General features: G+C 31.5%; 1 protein-coding gene across 1 annotated transcript; it reads right to left on the bottom strand.

Moving 5' to 3' along the window:
- Positions 1 to 3,105: 3,105 nt before the first annotated feature.
- Positions 3,106 to 5,251, bottom strand: LOC135960550 (maltase A3-like). The gene is made up of 5 exons (XM_065511866.1): positions 4,105 to 5,251; positions 3,914 to 4,021; positions 3,497 to 3,840; positions 3,299 to 3,439; positions 3,106 to 3,228 (listed from the first exon to the last, which is right to left on the bottom strand). Exons 1-5 carry the CDS (start codon positions 5,233 to 5,235, stop codon positions 3,162 to 3,164), a joined length of 1,791 nt encoding a protein of 596 aa, XP_065367938.1. The 5' UTR covers positions 5,236 to 5,251; the 3' UTR covers positions 3,106 to 3,161.
- Positions 5,252 to 15,653: the final 10,402 nt, after the last annotated feature.

The raw sequence follows: 15,653 nt of genomic DNA, 5'->3' as shown, positions 1-15,653 counted from the left end.
TCCGAAAATCACTTTAACTTTAATCTCTTAAATATGTTGGAATAAAAATAAAATTTAACAAAAACAAGTAGGAGAGCTATAATCGACTATGTCTAATCTTATATACCCTTCACCAAATTATACTTTAAAATAAAAATTTTAACAATATTTAAAAAAAAAACATTTTTTTATTTTTATAATTTTTTTTTTTTAATTTGTGAACAAAATTGTTATTAAAATATTTTTTTTTAAATTTCTTTATTAATATTTTTTATACCCTACACCACCATAGTGGGGAGGGTATTATGCGTTTGTGCAGATGTGTGTAACGCCCAAAAATATTAGTCTAACACCCACCTTAAAGTATACCAATCGACTTAGAGCTAGTTTCTTACTTGTCAGTTAAACTCAGCTTAACACGCTGTTATATAAATCCTGAAACATATTTTGCCGGAATTTAACCAATGATTGTGTTTCTCACTAGTGGATTAATTTTGTTAGCATTGCCATACTTTTCAGTCAATTCACATGTTTATTCTTCAAATTTTTTCATATAAATATGGCAATACTATACATTTTATAAGAAAAAGCAACCGCGTTACATAACTTTTTTTTGTAAATTTTAACTTTCTAAAAGAAAAAGCGACATAAAAGTATATAAAATGTATATTAAAAATTATATTGATGTTAATAAAGCAAATAAAAACAAAGAGCTGCTGTGCTGAATTGTTTATTTTATTTTCCATCTGTTTGAGCTTTGGCATTTTATACTTAGGTTTAACTCACCAATGATGCTCAGTTAAACCTAGATTATATAGCATATAAACAATAAGTGAGAAACACAATTTTTAGTTTAATTTAGGTTTAAGCGAAGAATGTAGATTATCTCTATCCCAGGAACTAGCTCTTAGAATCACTTTCTGAGTCGATTAAACGATGTCCGTCCGTCCGTCTGGCTGGCTGGCTGGCTGGCTGGCTGGCTGTCTGTCCATGTAAACCTTGTGCGCAGAGTACAGGTCGCAATTTTGAAGATATTTCGATAAAATTTGGTACATATAATTTTTTCGGCCCAAGGACGAAGCCTATTGAAACTGGCTGAAATCGGTCCATTATTTCACCTAGCCCCCATACAAATGTCCCCTCGAAATTGGACTTTATCGGTCATAAATGTTTAATTTATACATGTATCTACACAAAATTCGCTCCAAATAAGTTTTATATATACAAAATGCATGTCACCAAATTTTGTTACGATCGGTCCATAATTAGTCATAGCTCCCATATAGACCGGCTTTCAAAAATCACTTTAACGTGCATAAATCGCTTAAAAATGTTGGTATACTCACAAAATTCAAAATAGTAAACTTTCATATAGACATAAATCACACGACCTAATTTAATGGTGATCGGTCCATAATTGGTCATAGCCCCCATATATGGCCCAGTTCAGAAAATCACTCAAAAATATAAATTATTGAAATTTTAAAAGAAAAATGTTTTTGCTCTTTACTTAGTGTAGGGTATACTTTCTTACTTGCTTTTTTTTTAAATTTATTAGTGACAAACTTAAGAAACAAAATTTTTTTGTTAAAAAAATAAAAAAAAAATTTTTTGTTAATAAATAGTTTCCATTATTCTCTCGGTTCCAATTTCCTGTTCGTCGTTTCGATTTGGAATATTGAAATTATCTTGAAATTTCTGACTAAAAAGCACTGCAGTGGTCCGATATCTTCTTTATATCTATAGATCGAGATCTCTGGTGACGACAACCAACACAATTCGAAATTTATAGCCACTTAAGTAAACGTCTAACATTCTTCCTTTTACAAGTTATACTATTTTGCTAATGATGCCAGAACAATGGGTTTAAAAGTAACACATATTCTTGTCATTCTTTGATTATTTTATACAGAGCAGGCCACCCTACAATGTAGACTTAGTTAACGATCATTGGAGCTAGCTCTTAAATACTTTTCAATGGCCATCTTGCTGGAATAAAGGGCAAATGTTTTATTCACCCATTCCTCGACAGATATATCTATTTTTATATATGCATTAATTTAAAGAACTTATCATTCTCCATGTATTAGAAATATTTTTTTCAAGATTTACAAGCGGGAGAGTATTACGATTTTGAAATTTTGGATCAGCTTAAATTAGGGTCCATACGAGAATTTGAAGGTCACTATAAAACAAAATCTCTTGATATAGATGGCCATGCCCTGTTCACATATAAAAGACACATTAATGTAATGCCATTCAACTCATGAGGAAGAATAACATCTGTGATTTTGATTTTGACAGTGGACACATCTGCAAATTGATGGCATGTAGATAGTGTCCAACGTACTATCGAAATCCAATTAACAGGTATTTATCAACAACGCTTTTGGATGTCGTATAGTACAGGACTTGTATAGGAACTCTCTGAGTAATCGCAGAATCTAAGTGCATTCACAGATGGCTCAAGAGGAGAGAAGGTCTCGTTATGTAGAATACACATTAATGAAGTGGGAATGTATTTCAGGCTATTAAGGGGGCAGCAAACTCAATAAAGTATTACATGATATCGAACAGACATATCCGAATTTTTACCAACTGTCAGGCAGCAATAAATTCCATGATTAGAGTTTTCACTATATCACCCTTAGTCCATAAATACCGGAAGTCCTTAAACTGAATGGAGGGTTAATCAACAAACTGACAATCGTGCGAATAAAGGATCTAGGCTGTCAAACGAGAACATGGCATGTCATTGGTAGCCTGAGTATACATTGATAATGTGATATTTGAAGAGGTAGAAACTAGATGAGAAAAGATCGCAAGTGGTCAACATGGTAGCTATGACCACAGGAAATAGAACAGAAAGTTTGTTAGAAATGGCGGTATTATAAACTAATTGCAATCGGATTTTGCCAAAGCCCAAAAGAGTATAAACATTCCGAGTCAATATTAAAATTTTGTTCGGATTACTGTAATTCTAACCACATTTTATCACAATATCAATGTCTAATATCATACCTCAAAATGTTTCCTTGACAAACAAATTTAACTTAAGAATTCATTAGCTAAATTGACATCATAGTTGGTTAATTTACTTACGAAAATAAAAACTCTAAATACGTGTAATATTCTATTTTTCAGATTTTTATTAAAACATTATATATTCACCATTAATTGAATTAAACAGATTCCACTATGATAGCTTCATTGCCCTGTAAATAAACATTGTCCAAAGTAACCAAGTCGCTGAAAGAAACAAATTAATCATATATTAAAGTTAAGTTTTTGATATTTTCAAAAAATAAAAACAAATTACCCCTCTTTTCTGGTGGAAATAACATTAGCAATTTTGGTCTGGAAAGTACCAGTAGCCTTAATAATATCGGTAACATCAGCCGAAGTGTCTTCAGACAAAACATTGGCCAAAAGTATATAAGTTTTATCATTGGCTAGGGATCTATATAAATATTCAAACTGTTAATAACTTGCTTTATATTTGAGTTGAATTTCTTACCTTTTTATAGCCAAGATATTATCGCCAACATTGCCATATTGTATATTACCATCTTGTATGGTTTTCGTTTGTCTTAGTTTGGACATTTGCTTATAGACATTTAAATGACTTTTCGTTTGAGCTGACTCAGTTTCCACATTAACATCGACATAGTTGGGATTGATGGGCAGCCATGTTTTTGAGGCAGTAGAGAAGCCAGCATTGGCTGCTGACGACCATTGGAAGGGGGTACGTTCCGGATCTCTGGTGAACTTTTCATAGATACTGGCATTGGAATTGCAAGCAGCCGGATCCACACTGTCCTCCCAGGATACCTCGAAATCAAGCATACCGATTTCATCACCCTTTATTTAACAAAAAGTGTTTATTTTTTTATGAAACTAGTTGAAAATTGAAGAATCGTGAATAAAAACTTACATTATAGGTGACACTAACACCTGGTAAAAACATTTGCAACATGTTCATAAGATCAATACGATTCTCACCATAGCGACTGCCCACACGACGTCTGTCATGATTGCCCATCTAAAAAGAGGAGTGCCAAATATAAATAGCTGATATTAATTTTACTGAACTGTTAATTTGATCACTTTCCTCTTACAACTTACCACCCAATTCGCTGTTTTTCCAGATGGCATATTTGTAAACCAAGACTTTATAATCTTAACAAATCCGGGTGCCTTCAAATCTGTATTATCCAGATTACTACTACCACCAATGATAAATTGGAAATTAAAGGGAATCTGAGCACCATCAGCTGTGTTATTGCCATACATAAGCATAACTTGATCAATTGCAGACCAAGTTTCAATCATCAACACTCGCGTATCACCACCATGGACCCGTTGATAGTCCTGCAACAAAGTATGCCACTGATAAACCATATCTATGGTTTCCGGCTGATCTTGAGTATAAATATGTTTTAGATATCTCTCATCCAAGGGATCATCGGTTACACCGCTCGGTGGTTCATCGGGATAACGACCATTTTCATCTGGTAAAACTTCAAACATCCAGGGAACAGCATCACATCTAAAGCCAGCCACACCACGATCCAACCAAAAGGTAAGAACACGTTTCATTTGAGCCACCACATCGGGATTGCGATAATTTAAATCGACTTGTTTAACAGCAAACTGATGCAAATAATATTGTTGTCTCTGTTCATTCCATTCCCAGGCAGAACCACGAAAAGCCTGCAGCCAATTGCTAGGTGGCATTCTAGTACCATTTTCACTTAAATAGCCATCTTCCCACACATAATAATCCTCATAGCCCTTTTCGCGATTAACGGATTTTTTAAACCACACACTTTCATCACTCGAATGATTGGGCACAAAATCCATTATGATCTTAATGCCCAATCTATTGGCCTCCTTAATCATTTCATCAAAATCATCTAAAGTGCCATATTCCGGTTGTATATCAAAGAAATCCGCGATGTCATAACCAAAATCAGCCATAGGTGAGACATAGATAGGAGACAGCCAAGTGGCATTAATGCCAATTTCCTTGAGATACGATAATTTGGATGTTATGCCTTTTAAATCACCTATGCCATCACCATTAGAGTCCATAAATGATCTGGGATATATCTGATAGAATTGAGAAGTTTGCCACCAATCCTTGGTAGTTGTAGTTGTCTCACTGACACCTCCTTCACCAGTACAGCCTTGAACCCATATTATATGAGTGCTTAAGAGTAAGCAATTTATTATTAAAAATTTTATGCGAAACATTTTTGTTTCGCTAGGTATTAACTGAATACTGAAGTGTTCTTCAGTTTGGTGCCGGTATTTATAAATTCCTGTCTTTGTTTATAAATATTTTTGCATTCTTGTTTGAAATTGTTATCTTAAGTAAATGATTTCTTAACCATGAAATTATATTGAAGTATGTTTGTATAAACTGTTGAGTTTTTCAATTATTTCACATAAAACTATTTTCAATTTATTGAGCAATTTAATACTAGTAGTTTTTAATTAAAACTTACCCAGAAAGTAATTTTGCTGTGACTGATTTTAACAGATCATTTAAAATAAAAATTTTAAATATTCTTAGGTAAACAAAATTAAATTTTTTTTATTCATTAATTTTAATTAAAAAAAAAATTTTTAATTTTTTTGTGAAAAAAATTTTATAACAAAAATTTTTTTTGGTGAAAAAAAAAAATTCGGGGTAAAAAATATTTTTCCCGATTTTGACCAAGTGTAGGACCGACTTACAAAGGTCCTTGATAATTGGATATCCATATTGTCTATATTAATGAGTTAGTAATCCACGTTTAGATCAAAAATAGGTCAAAAATTGAGGTTGTCCTGGTTTTTCCTCAGGGCAAGGGTATATAAGTATATAAGTTTGTCATTCCGTTTGTAAATTCTACATTTTTCATTTGCGACCCCACAAAGTATATATCTTTTGGCAATGTCCGTCAGTCCGTCTGTATGTTGAAAATAACTTACATACATGATTCATACATCAATATATCGGGAATTTTTCCGGCTAGGTTACTGTTTAAAATTGATAAAATCGGCCCACAAATGGCTGAGATTTGATTAGATGTTTGGCCTGTTTTCGATCTATATCTGGACTAAGTCATTAATATGGATATCTAATGATAGTTTTTTGAAAGCCCATTGCAACGATGTATATAGTAAGTTGGACCTGCAATGGGTCATAATCGGGAAAAATATTTTTAAACCCGATTTTTTTTGTCATCAAACAAATTTTTTTTGTCTAAATTCTTTTTCCAAAAATTAAATTTTTTTTAAAATTAAAAAAAAAAATTTGGTAAAAACTTTTTCAACAAAAAATTTAAAAAGTATTTAAAAACAAGTAAGAAACTATGATCGGTCAAGCCCGACCATATAATACACTACACTAAGTAAAAGAGCAAAAACATTTTTCTTTTAAAATTTCAATAATTTATATTTTTGAGTGATTTTCGGAAGTGGGCCTTATATGGGGGCTATGATCAATTATGGACCGATCACCATGAAATTAGGTCGTGTGATTTATGTCTATATTAAAGTTAACTATATTGAATTTTGTGTGTATACCAACATTCTTAAGCGATTTATGCACGTTAAAGTGATTTTCGGAAGCGGGCATATATGGGAGCTATGACTAATTATGGACCGATCGTAACAAAATTTGGTGACATGAATTTTGTATATATAAAACTTATTTAGAGCGAAATTTGTGGAGATACATATATAAATTAAACATTTATGACCGATAAAGTCCAATTTCGGGATGACATTTGTATGGGGGCTAGGTGAAATAATTAACCGATTTCAGCCAGTTTCAATAGGCTTGGTCCTTGAGCAGAAAAAATTCTATGCCCCAAATTTCATCGAAATATCTTCAAAATTGCGACCTGTACTCTGTGCACAAGGTTTACATGTACAGCCAGCCAGCCGACCAGACGGACGGACGGACATCGTTTAATAGACTCAGAAAGTGATTCTAAGTCGATCGGTATACTTTAAGGTGGGTGTTAGACTAATATTTTTGGGCGTTACAAACATCTGCACAAACGCATTATACCCTCCCCACTATGGTGGTGTAGGGTATAAAAATAAAAAAATTTTGTTTACATAAAAATATTTTAAAAAACTTGTTTTCACGAAAACCGTTTTCACTTAATTAAAACATGATTTCACTAAAAACCGTTTTTTACTTAAAACCCGTTTTTCATTTAAATACCGTTAACCACTCAAAACCCGTTTTCACTAAAAACGAGTTTCACTTAAATTACATTTCAATTTAAAACCGTCTTTCACTAAAAACCTTTTATCACTTAAAAATAAGTTTTTCACTAAATAAAGAGTTTTTCAATTAAACATCGTTTTCACTAAAAACCGTTTTTCAACAAATAAAGAGTTTTTTACTAAAAACTGGTTCTCGGTTTTTTTTACAAATTAATCGATTTCTAAGAAAAATGTTTTTTATAAACAAAAAAAAAAACCCAGTTTTCAGTATAAAACCGTATAATAAATCGGTTTTTTTAAAAACCTATTTTGTAGTAAAACTAATTCTATCTCACTACAATAGCGATTGGGAGAAATAGTTTTTAACCCGAATTTTTATTTCACCGAAAACTATATTTTTGTCATAAATTACTAATAAATTAAAAAAGAAAATTTTTAAAATAAAAAATTTAAAAAAAAAGTCGAACAATCGATTATGTTATCTCATAAGTCGAATATAGTCGATAAAAGTCGAATAGTCGATAAAAGTCGAATAGACGATAAAAGTCGACTTTTTAGATTGTTAAAAAAATATTGCACCTGCATTTTTTGTAGTGTATGCTAATATATGTAAATAATAAATAAATGAATGTTTATAAAATAAAGCTTTTTTCTACACAAAATTCTTACAACATTATTCTAACTATTATCGCCTTGATAAATTTCATTTTTATTGCTAAACATTACGAAAGGCGCATCAATAGTGAAACCATGTATTTTTTTTTTTACAAGAAATGGTAAAAAGTCGAAAAAAATCGATTAACTGAAAAGTCGAAAAGTCGACTTTTTAAAAAACGGAAAAGTCGAAAAGTCGACTTTTTGTTTCAGCTATAGAACCCTAATACACACATTGAAAATTATAGAAATTAATTTAATTGCCAATATCTTGCTTGAAAAGTGTAAAAAAAAATTAAAGCACTCTACAATAAAAAATCCCCCAGAAGTAATAGTTATTTAAGAAACAACTATTTTTTTTTTACCTAAATGGGCATCTTAAATTCATTAATTAAATGTTTTCTTTATCAGTTTTCTATCAATTTTGGTTCATTACGATTTCATTGTTTGACAAAGAAAATCATACAGAAATACACATAGAGCGGAAACTACTTAGAAAAACACACAAACATCTGCACACATAAGAGTGTTGTTTTTGTTTTCACATAGTTTTTTTCTGAATACATTCTTACCACTTAGGTTTTTGACAACTGAGTTAGGTTTTTGACAGAATAGTTTCCTATCTATATGTATTTATCTATGAAGAAAATCATTGAATGGCTCTTTTTGTACTCCTTTTGCTACAAAAGTATTTGTATTGTTTCTGTTTACATATGCACTCAATTCGTAGTTGAGTGGAAATTTTTAATTGTCTTGTCAGGTGGTTTAGTATGGCAGTTATGCATTTACTCTCTGCCTCCCTCATTGACAAGCTAATCGAGTGGAAGAAAATAATCAACAGTTTTTACTTTTCATAACTGTGTAGTTGGCGCTTGCAAGAAGGCTGGGTACTTCAAGTACATGATGAACTTATTGACAAAACAAGGAATGCAAAAAATTAAATTCAAATCATTTCCCCCTAAAGTTTTTAACAAGAAATTGTTGTTTTTTTTTATAAAAAATAAACTATTTAGAAAAGTGTGGCAGTGCGATTTTCTTGTTTATCAAGAAAATATTGAAAAAATATTGATTACAAGATAAATTTACAATATAAGTAATCTGTTTCATGCGCATTTATGATTGTGAGTAAAAGTTTCCACTTATTTTCATTTAATATGTGAGCCATAGAGCAATACACTTAGAGGGGAAACTAGAAAAAAACTCAAACAAAAAAATACCTCAAAAAATCACACATACATACGTGTTTTGTTTTTTACTAACACATTCTCATCTCTTATGTTATTGACAACTGAATTAGGGCTTTGATAGGAGAGTTTCTGATCGATGTGTATTTATATATGATGTGAACATTTATGGAAAAAGCTCGATAAAAGTAAAATTCTTTGTTATAATGTGAAAATCACGCATTTGTCTTGTAACTGAAGCATGAATGTAAAATATTAAAAAAATCTTATTTTATTTTTTAACATGTACCAGCTTTTACTAACGTGAGTGTATTAATCGTTGAAGAAATCAAGATTTGATTTTTTTTAATTAACAAAATTGATCAATTTGATTTAAAAATTTATTGTACAAAAGACTTTCAGTTGCCAGCTCTATTAAAGACCCCTACATACCCAAATTGGCTCAATATATCTCATACCTTTCCAATAACTATGAAATCAAAACCAGTAAAATGTCAAAAACCTTTGACACGAGTATGTATTAGTAAAAAACAACACTTACATACATACATATGTATGTATTTTGTTAAAGTTATATTGATTTTGTCATTTCGTTTGTAATACATACATCGAAATATTCATCGCATACTCACAATAGTATGTATAGCCTGGGTCCTAATAAAATTCTAAGACGATCTAGCTATTGGGATGGAATTAGGGGGATGATATTTTCCTGAAATGTTTGGTATTGCAAATGGACAAAAGCGGTCAAGTAGAACCAGAGTTATGGACCAGTATGACAACCTCTAAAAGATTTATATTTTTTAATTTCATTTTGTACATTTCGCAGATAATAAGATGTTGAATCAATAAGTCCGGGACTTTGCTCCTGCTTCTGTCAGTTGACTCTTGTCAAAAAACTAATTCGTGACTTGAGCAGAAATTGGAAAAAAAGAGAATTTCGTTCACTTTCTGTGGAAAAAAAACACTCCAACCAAGACTAGGCTTGATAAATACCATGGTAACTCTGCACCATAAATTCAATGGTAAACAAGTAAGAGAGCTATATTCGGATGTGCCGAATCTTATATACCCTTCACCAAATTATACTTTAGAATAAAAATGTTAAATATTTTCAGGTAAACAATTTTTTTTTTTAATTTTCATTTCAAAAATTTAAAAAAAAAAAAAATAAATTTATTTTTTAATGAATTTTTTTTTAAATTTATTAGTGAAAAAAAATTTAAGATAAACATTTTTTTTGTGAAAAAAAATTTGGGTTAAAAATTATTTTTCCCCATTTTCACCCATTGCAGGTACGACTTACTATGGCATTGCAATTGCTTTTGAAATATCTATCATTAGATATACATATTGTCTATATTTATGACTTAGCAATTCAGATACAGATAAAAAATAGGTCAATAATCGAGGTTGTGACCGATTTTATTGTTTTAAATAACAACCGAAATTGGTCTATAGCGGATATATTGATGTATGTATCATGTATGTAAGTTGTTTGTGGGATACGGAAAGTTGATTTCAATATATAGACGGTCAGACGGGTGTGGCTATATCGACGCCACTATTTATAACTTTGTGGGGTTGCAAATGAAAAATGTAGAAATTACAAAAGGAATGACATACTTTGCCACTCATGGTTAAGGGTATAAAAAGTGGTTTAACGAAAGATTCAGAATGTTCTGGACTCCCAGTTTAGGTCTCTATACCTCAAACGATAGAAAAGAATCTCATGAAGAAGACTATGTTCAAAAATATTGTAATTTTTTACCCAAAAATCCGTGATTCATTAAAAAATTCACGACTTTTTAGTGAAAAAAAAATTTTGTTAAAAAATTTGGATGAAACTAAATTTGAGTGAAAATTAGTGAATAAATCGAGGTAATCGCAGAAGTTTGCTTATATCTCAGCCATTTATAGACCGATTTTCTCGATTTTAAATAGCAACCTAAGTTGGACTATAGCGGAAGTATTGATTTGGTGAATAAATCGAGGTAGTCGCAGATGTTTGCTTATATCTCAGCCATTTATAGACCGATTTTGACTTAATAGCAACCTAAGTTGGACTATAGCGGAAGTATTGATTTATGAATCATGTATATAAGTTATTTGGGGGCTTTGGAAAGTTGATTTCAACAATAAAGACGGACATGGATAAGTCGACTCCGCTATCTATAACGGTCCAGAATATATGAATCTTACTTGTTAAGTATTTCATTAAATACATTCTGTTCGTATTAAACTTTTTCTCAGATTACCTACTCATGTAGGTAATCAGGAGAAGAGAAAATGTTGGTAATAATAATGTTTATAGCTGTGATTCTTGATAGTTGTTAAAGTAAATTGAATTTTCAATGGACTTTATTGGCATAATCCTTATAATGAGTTTTTATTTTTTTAATATACGAGTAATTTTATTATTATTTCCAACAGAAAAAAAAAAATAACAGACAACATGAAAATTATATTTAATGAAAGGACGAACATATATGTATTTTCATTATTAATCGAGCGAAAAGTAAATTTTTTTTCTCTATATTAAACAAGTAAGAAAGTATGGTCGGTCAAGCCCGACCATATAATACCCTACACCAAGTAAATGAGTAAAAATATTTTTCTTTTAAAATATCAATATTTTATATTCGTGAGTGATTTTCGGAAGTGGGCCTTATATGGGGGCTATGACCAATTATGGACCGATCACCATAAAATTAGGTCGTGTGATTTATGTCTATATGAAAGTTATTTATGTTGAATTTTGTGTATATACCAACATTTTTAAGTGATTTAAGCACGTTAACGTGATTTTCGGAGGCGGGTCTATATGGGAGCTATGACTAATTATGGACCGATCGTAACCCAATTTGATGACATGAATTTTGTATATGTAAAATTTATTTGGAGCGAAATTTGCGTAGATACATATATAAATTAAACATTTATGACCGATAAAGTCCAATTTCGAGAGGACATTTGTATGGGGGCTAGGTTAAATAATGGTCGGATTTCAGGCAGTTTCAATAGGCTTCGTCCTTGGGCCGAAAAAATTATATGTACCAAATTTCATCGAAATTGCGACCTGTACTCTGCACACAAAGTTTACATGGACAGCCAGCCAGGCGGACGGACGGACAGACATCGTTTAATCGACTCAGAAAGTGATTCTAATTCGATCGGTATACTTTAAGGTGGATGTTAGATCAATATTTTTGGGCGTTACACACATCTGCACAAACGCATAATACCCTCCCCACTATGGTGGTGTAGGGTATAAAAAGTATTATTAAATACTTTTTAAACAGCGAAAAAGATATATCATTTAGAGAAAGTGTAATTGAAAGTGAAAATTATTGTAACTTCGTATCCAAGCGAGTGGATGTTAAAATATTATATTTGAAATATAAATGAAATTGCAATAAAGATTTAATTAAAATGTAGTAGTATTATTAATTTGAAAGTAAATGCTACAATTAGGGAAAATAATTGAACCATACGCAAAATCTTGACTTATACATTCTCACCATTTAGGATTTTGATAACTGAGTTAGGCCTTTGACGGGAGAGATTCCTATCTATGGTAGAAACACTGGTATTTTAAATTTTACCTATTTATATATGTATGTCAACTTTTAGATGTGTCATGATTTTCTAAATTTAGCGAAGTTTTAAAAAAAGTCTTTAAAATATATGAAAGCATCTCATGGGTCCAAAATTATTTGTTCTCTTTAAATTTGTATGTCACATTTATTATTGTTCTCTTTTTAAATGATTAAAACTCTATATTTTAAAACTAGCAGACACTGAAATACTGAAGTTTGTTTTTTAGAGCAATCCTTTAAAATATATAAACAAATAAATTAGTACAAAATACTAGATATATTATTTTTACATTAAACCAGCGCTATACTTATCCTCTTATAAACATATCATTTAATATTGTTTGCTGGAAGTCAAACAACTTTACATGACTAAAAATAGTCATATTCAAATTATTATGGATATATTTCCACTAAAGAAAAAAATAAAACACATTTTCTCTTATTTGCAGCAAGAGGGTCATAAGTCAAAATATACAATATACCAATTAAGTAAGGACTACAAAATAATTACACAAAGTAAATTTTCTGAATAGTAAAAATATTGAAATTTATTTCAATTTCCATTGTTTTCGTTGTTGAAGCTATTTCTCAACATCAGCTACAATTTTATGTACTTAAATCTGAAGCTGAATTAGACAATCAGCTTAAAAGTGGTGTAACCCACAATTTGTATTTTTTGCTTTTCTGGCGTTACTTACAGTCCTTTCATTACCAATATCAATACAAATGTGGGGTAAGCTACCTTTTGGTATTCAAAAGCAGATGATGCAGAAAAAAATGTTTTTGCACTGAGCATAATATAACAAAGTAATGTAGCAAAAGTGGTTTGGGGTTACATCACTTTTGCACTGATAGCCTCAAATATTAGTTACTCAGATAACAAATATTCATTTCATATATGTCTATACCTATTGTTGCCATGTGAAAAGAAGGCATATCATTTAACTTGTCCAATCGCAAAACGTTTTTTCGATAGGCATTTCCATATTAAGATCCCGAATAGGGATCTATGGCAGCGCGGACTCTTACCCCATTTTGATGTCATAAGGGTATATACTGGCTCAAAATGGGGCATTAGGGTCGGTGGTGGTTTCTTTATTGAAAACTATGGGATTAAATCCTAATTCAGGCTACCTAACTTTTGTACGGCTCTTCAGGCGGAAGTTACGGCCATTAAACGTGCATCCAACTGGCTGAGGTTTTATCGAATATCTGGTGATATATGCATATTTACTGATAGCAAGGCTGCCGTTAACGGAATAGCGGGTGTCTTTACGACATCTAGGTTAACCGAGGAATGCCGGGTATCCCTTAATGAGATAGCGAGACATTCTAGGATAACGCTTATATGGGTCCCTGGCCATGATGGAATTCAGGGTAATTGTATATCAGACGAACTGGCCAAAAGGGGTGCGTTGATGAATGATGATGAGATCGACCCCTTTTCTGGCATCTCCTTCATTAAATGCAAGATGGCTGTTCAGCAGATACTTTATGAATCTGCACAAAGCAGGTGGACCAATGAGTCTACCTGTGTTATAACGAGGTCTACTTGGCCCGTATATTATGCCAGCAGGACGAATCTACTTATGGAATTTCGTCGTGAGCAAATAAGGCTAATTGTCTCCTTCATTACGGAACACTGTATAATTGGGACACATGCTAGGAGATTGGGTCTACGGTATAATGACTACTGTAGAAGCTGCCACAATGAAGAAGAGGATGAGACGGTGTCACAACTATTCTGCCAATATCCGGCTCTGATAAACCTGAGGGAAAGCATCCTTGGATTACCATTCTTTTCATGCTTAGATGAGCTATCAAGGATGAGTCTTAGACGAATCTACTCTTTCATCGGAGAATCTGGTTGGTTTAGCCTGGAAACAACGGACGTATAATTAATACCAAGATGTTTACCCCTTAGGTATCACAACGGGATCAGTTTTGAATGGACCCAAGTGAGCTACCCATGGAACCTAACCTAACCTAACTTGTCCAATTAAGGGAAAAAGTTGACAATTTTGCAATGAATTTTAATGAAATCTGGCAAGCAAGATCATTTGAATGACCAGTATTATCCTAAATAGATCATATGCTTATGGGTTAGTTCCGTGACCTATCACAGAGGGCCTAAATAGTATATATTTACCCCCTCCTAGTTTAATATTGTCATGTTAAAATGAAATCGAAGATAATAGAGTTGGACGTTGCATCAGTGACTGAATAATCAACAACAGATTTGTCATGGCAACTACGTAGATTGTCAACATTAACACGTCCTTGTTGGAAAACCCATTGTTTGATTTCACTGAAATCAAATTCAAAGAATATAGAAACATGTATTTCAAGCCTCTTTTTTGAGTTATAACACTTTTGTCACAAACGATCGATATGTAAGCATGTGAATTGAAGTGTATTCAACTCACACGTTCGTGTATCATATTCTCGTTATTAAATTCGTAGAAATCTACTGGTATCTATGGACATTAGGGTGACACTTTTTTTCGATATATAAATAGTTAAAAATTTCCTAGAAATTTAAAATTATGAATATGAATAACTCGAAGAAATAAGCTGATATGTAAAGTATATTAGAAAATATGCTTCAAAATAATTTTAAGATATTTGTCACAAAAACTAAATTTCCTCGAAATCCGCCAATTCTATATAATTCAGTCGGCACGGCATTTATTCGAATTGAAAGCAAAAATTTTAATTTTTAATTTAATTTTTAATTTTTTGTGTAACAAGTAAGAAAGCTGTATTCGGCTGAGCCGAATTTGCCCTTCACCACAGTGTGCTGTAAAATAAATATTGAAACAATTTTTTGTAAACAATTTTTTTTATTTTGGAAAATATGAAAAAAAAAATTTATTAGAAAAAACAAGTAAGAGACCTATATTCGCTGTGCCGAATCTTATATACCCTTTAACAAATTCTACATTCAAATACAGATTTTAAATATTTTTAGAAAATTAATTAAATTTTTTTTTTCAAAATTTTTCTC

This window comes from Calliphora vicina, chromosome 5 (genome assembly GCF_958450345.1).
Source record: "Calliphora vicina chromosome 5, idCalVici1.1, whole genome shotgun sequence".
In the NCBI taxonomy this organism is placed as follows: Eukaryota; Metazoa; Arthropoda; class Insecta; order Diptera; family Calliphoridae; genus Calliphora; species Calliphora vicina.
Note: the sequence above shows the minus strand (reverse complement) of the source record. Positions and strands in the feature narration are given on the sequence as shown.

Excerpts from the sequence above, each read along its gene's own strand:
- LOC135960550 (XM_065511866.1), bottom strand. The coding sequence starts at position 5,235 with ATGTTTCGCATAAAATTTTTAATAATAAATTGCTTACTCTTAAGCACT. Across the intron at positions 4,022-4,104 it reads GAAAAACAGCGAATTGGGTG|ATGGGCAATCATGACAGACG; the intron begins GTAAGTTGTAAG and ends TCCTCTTTTTAG. Across the intron at positions 3,229-3,298 it reads ATTTCCACCAGAAAAGAGGG|CGACTTGGTTACTTTGGACA; the intron begins GTAATTTGTTTT and ends TGTTTCTTTCAG.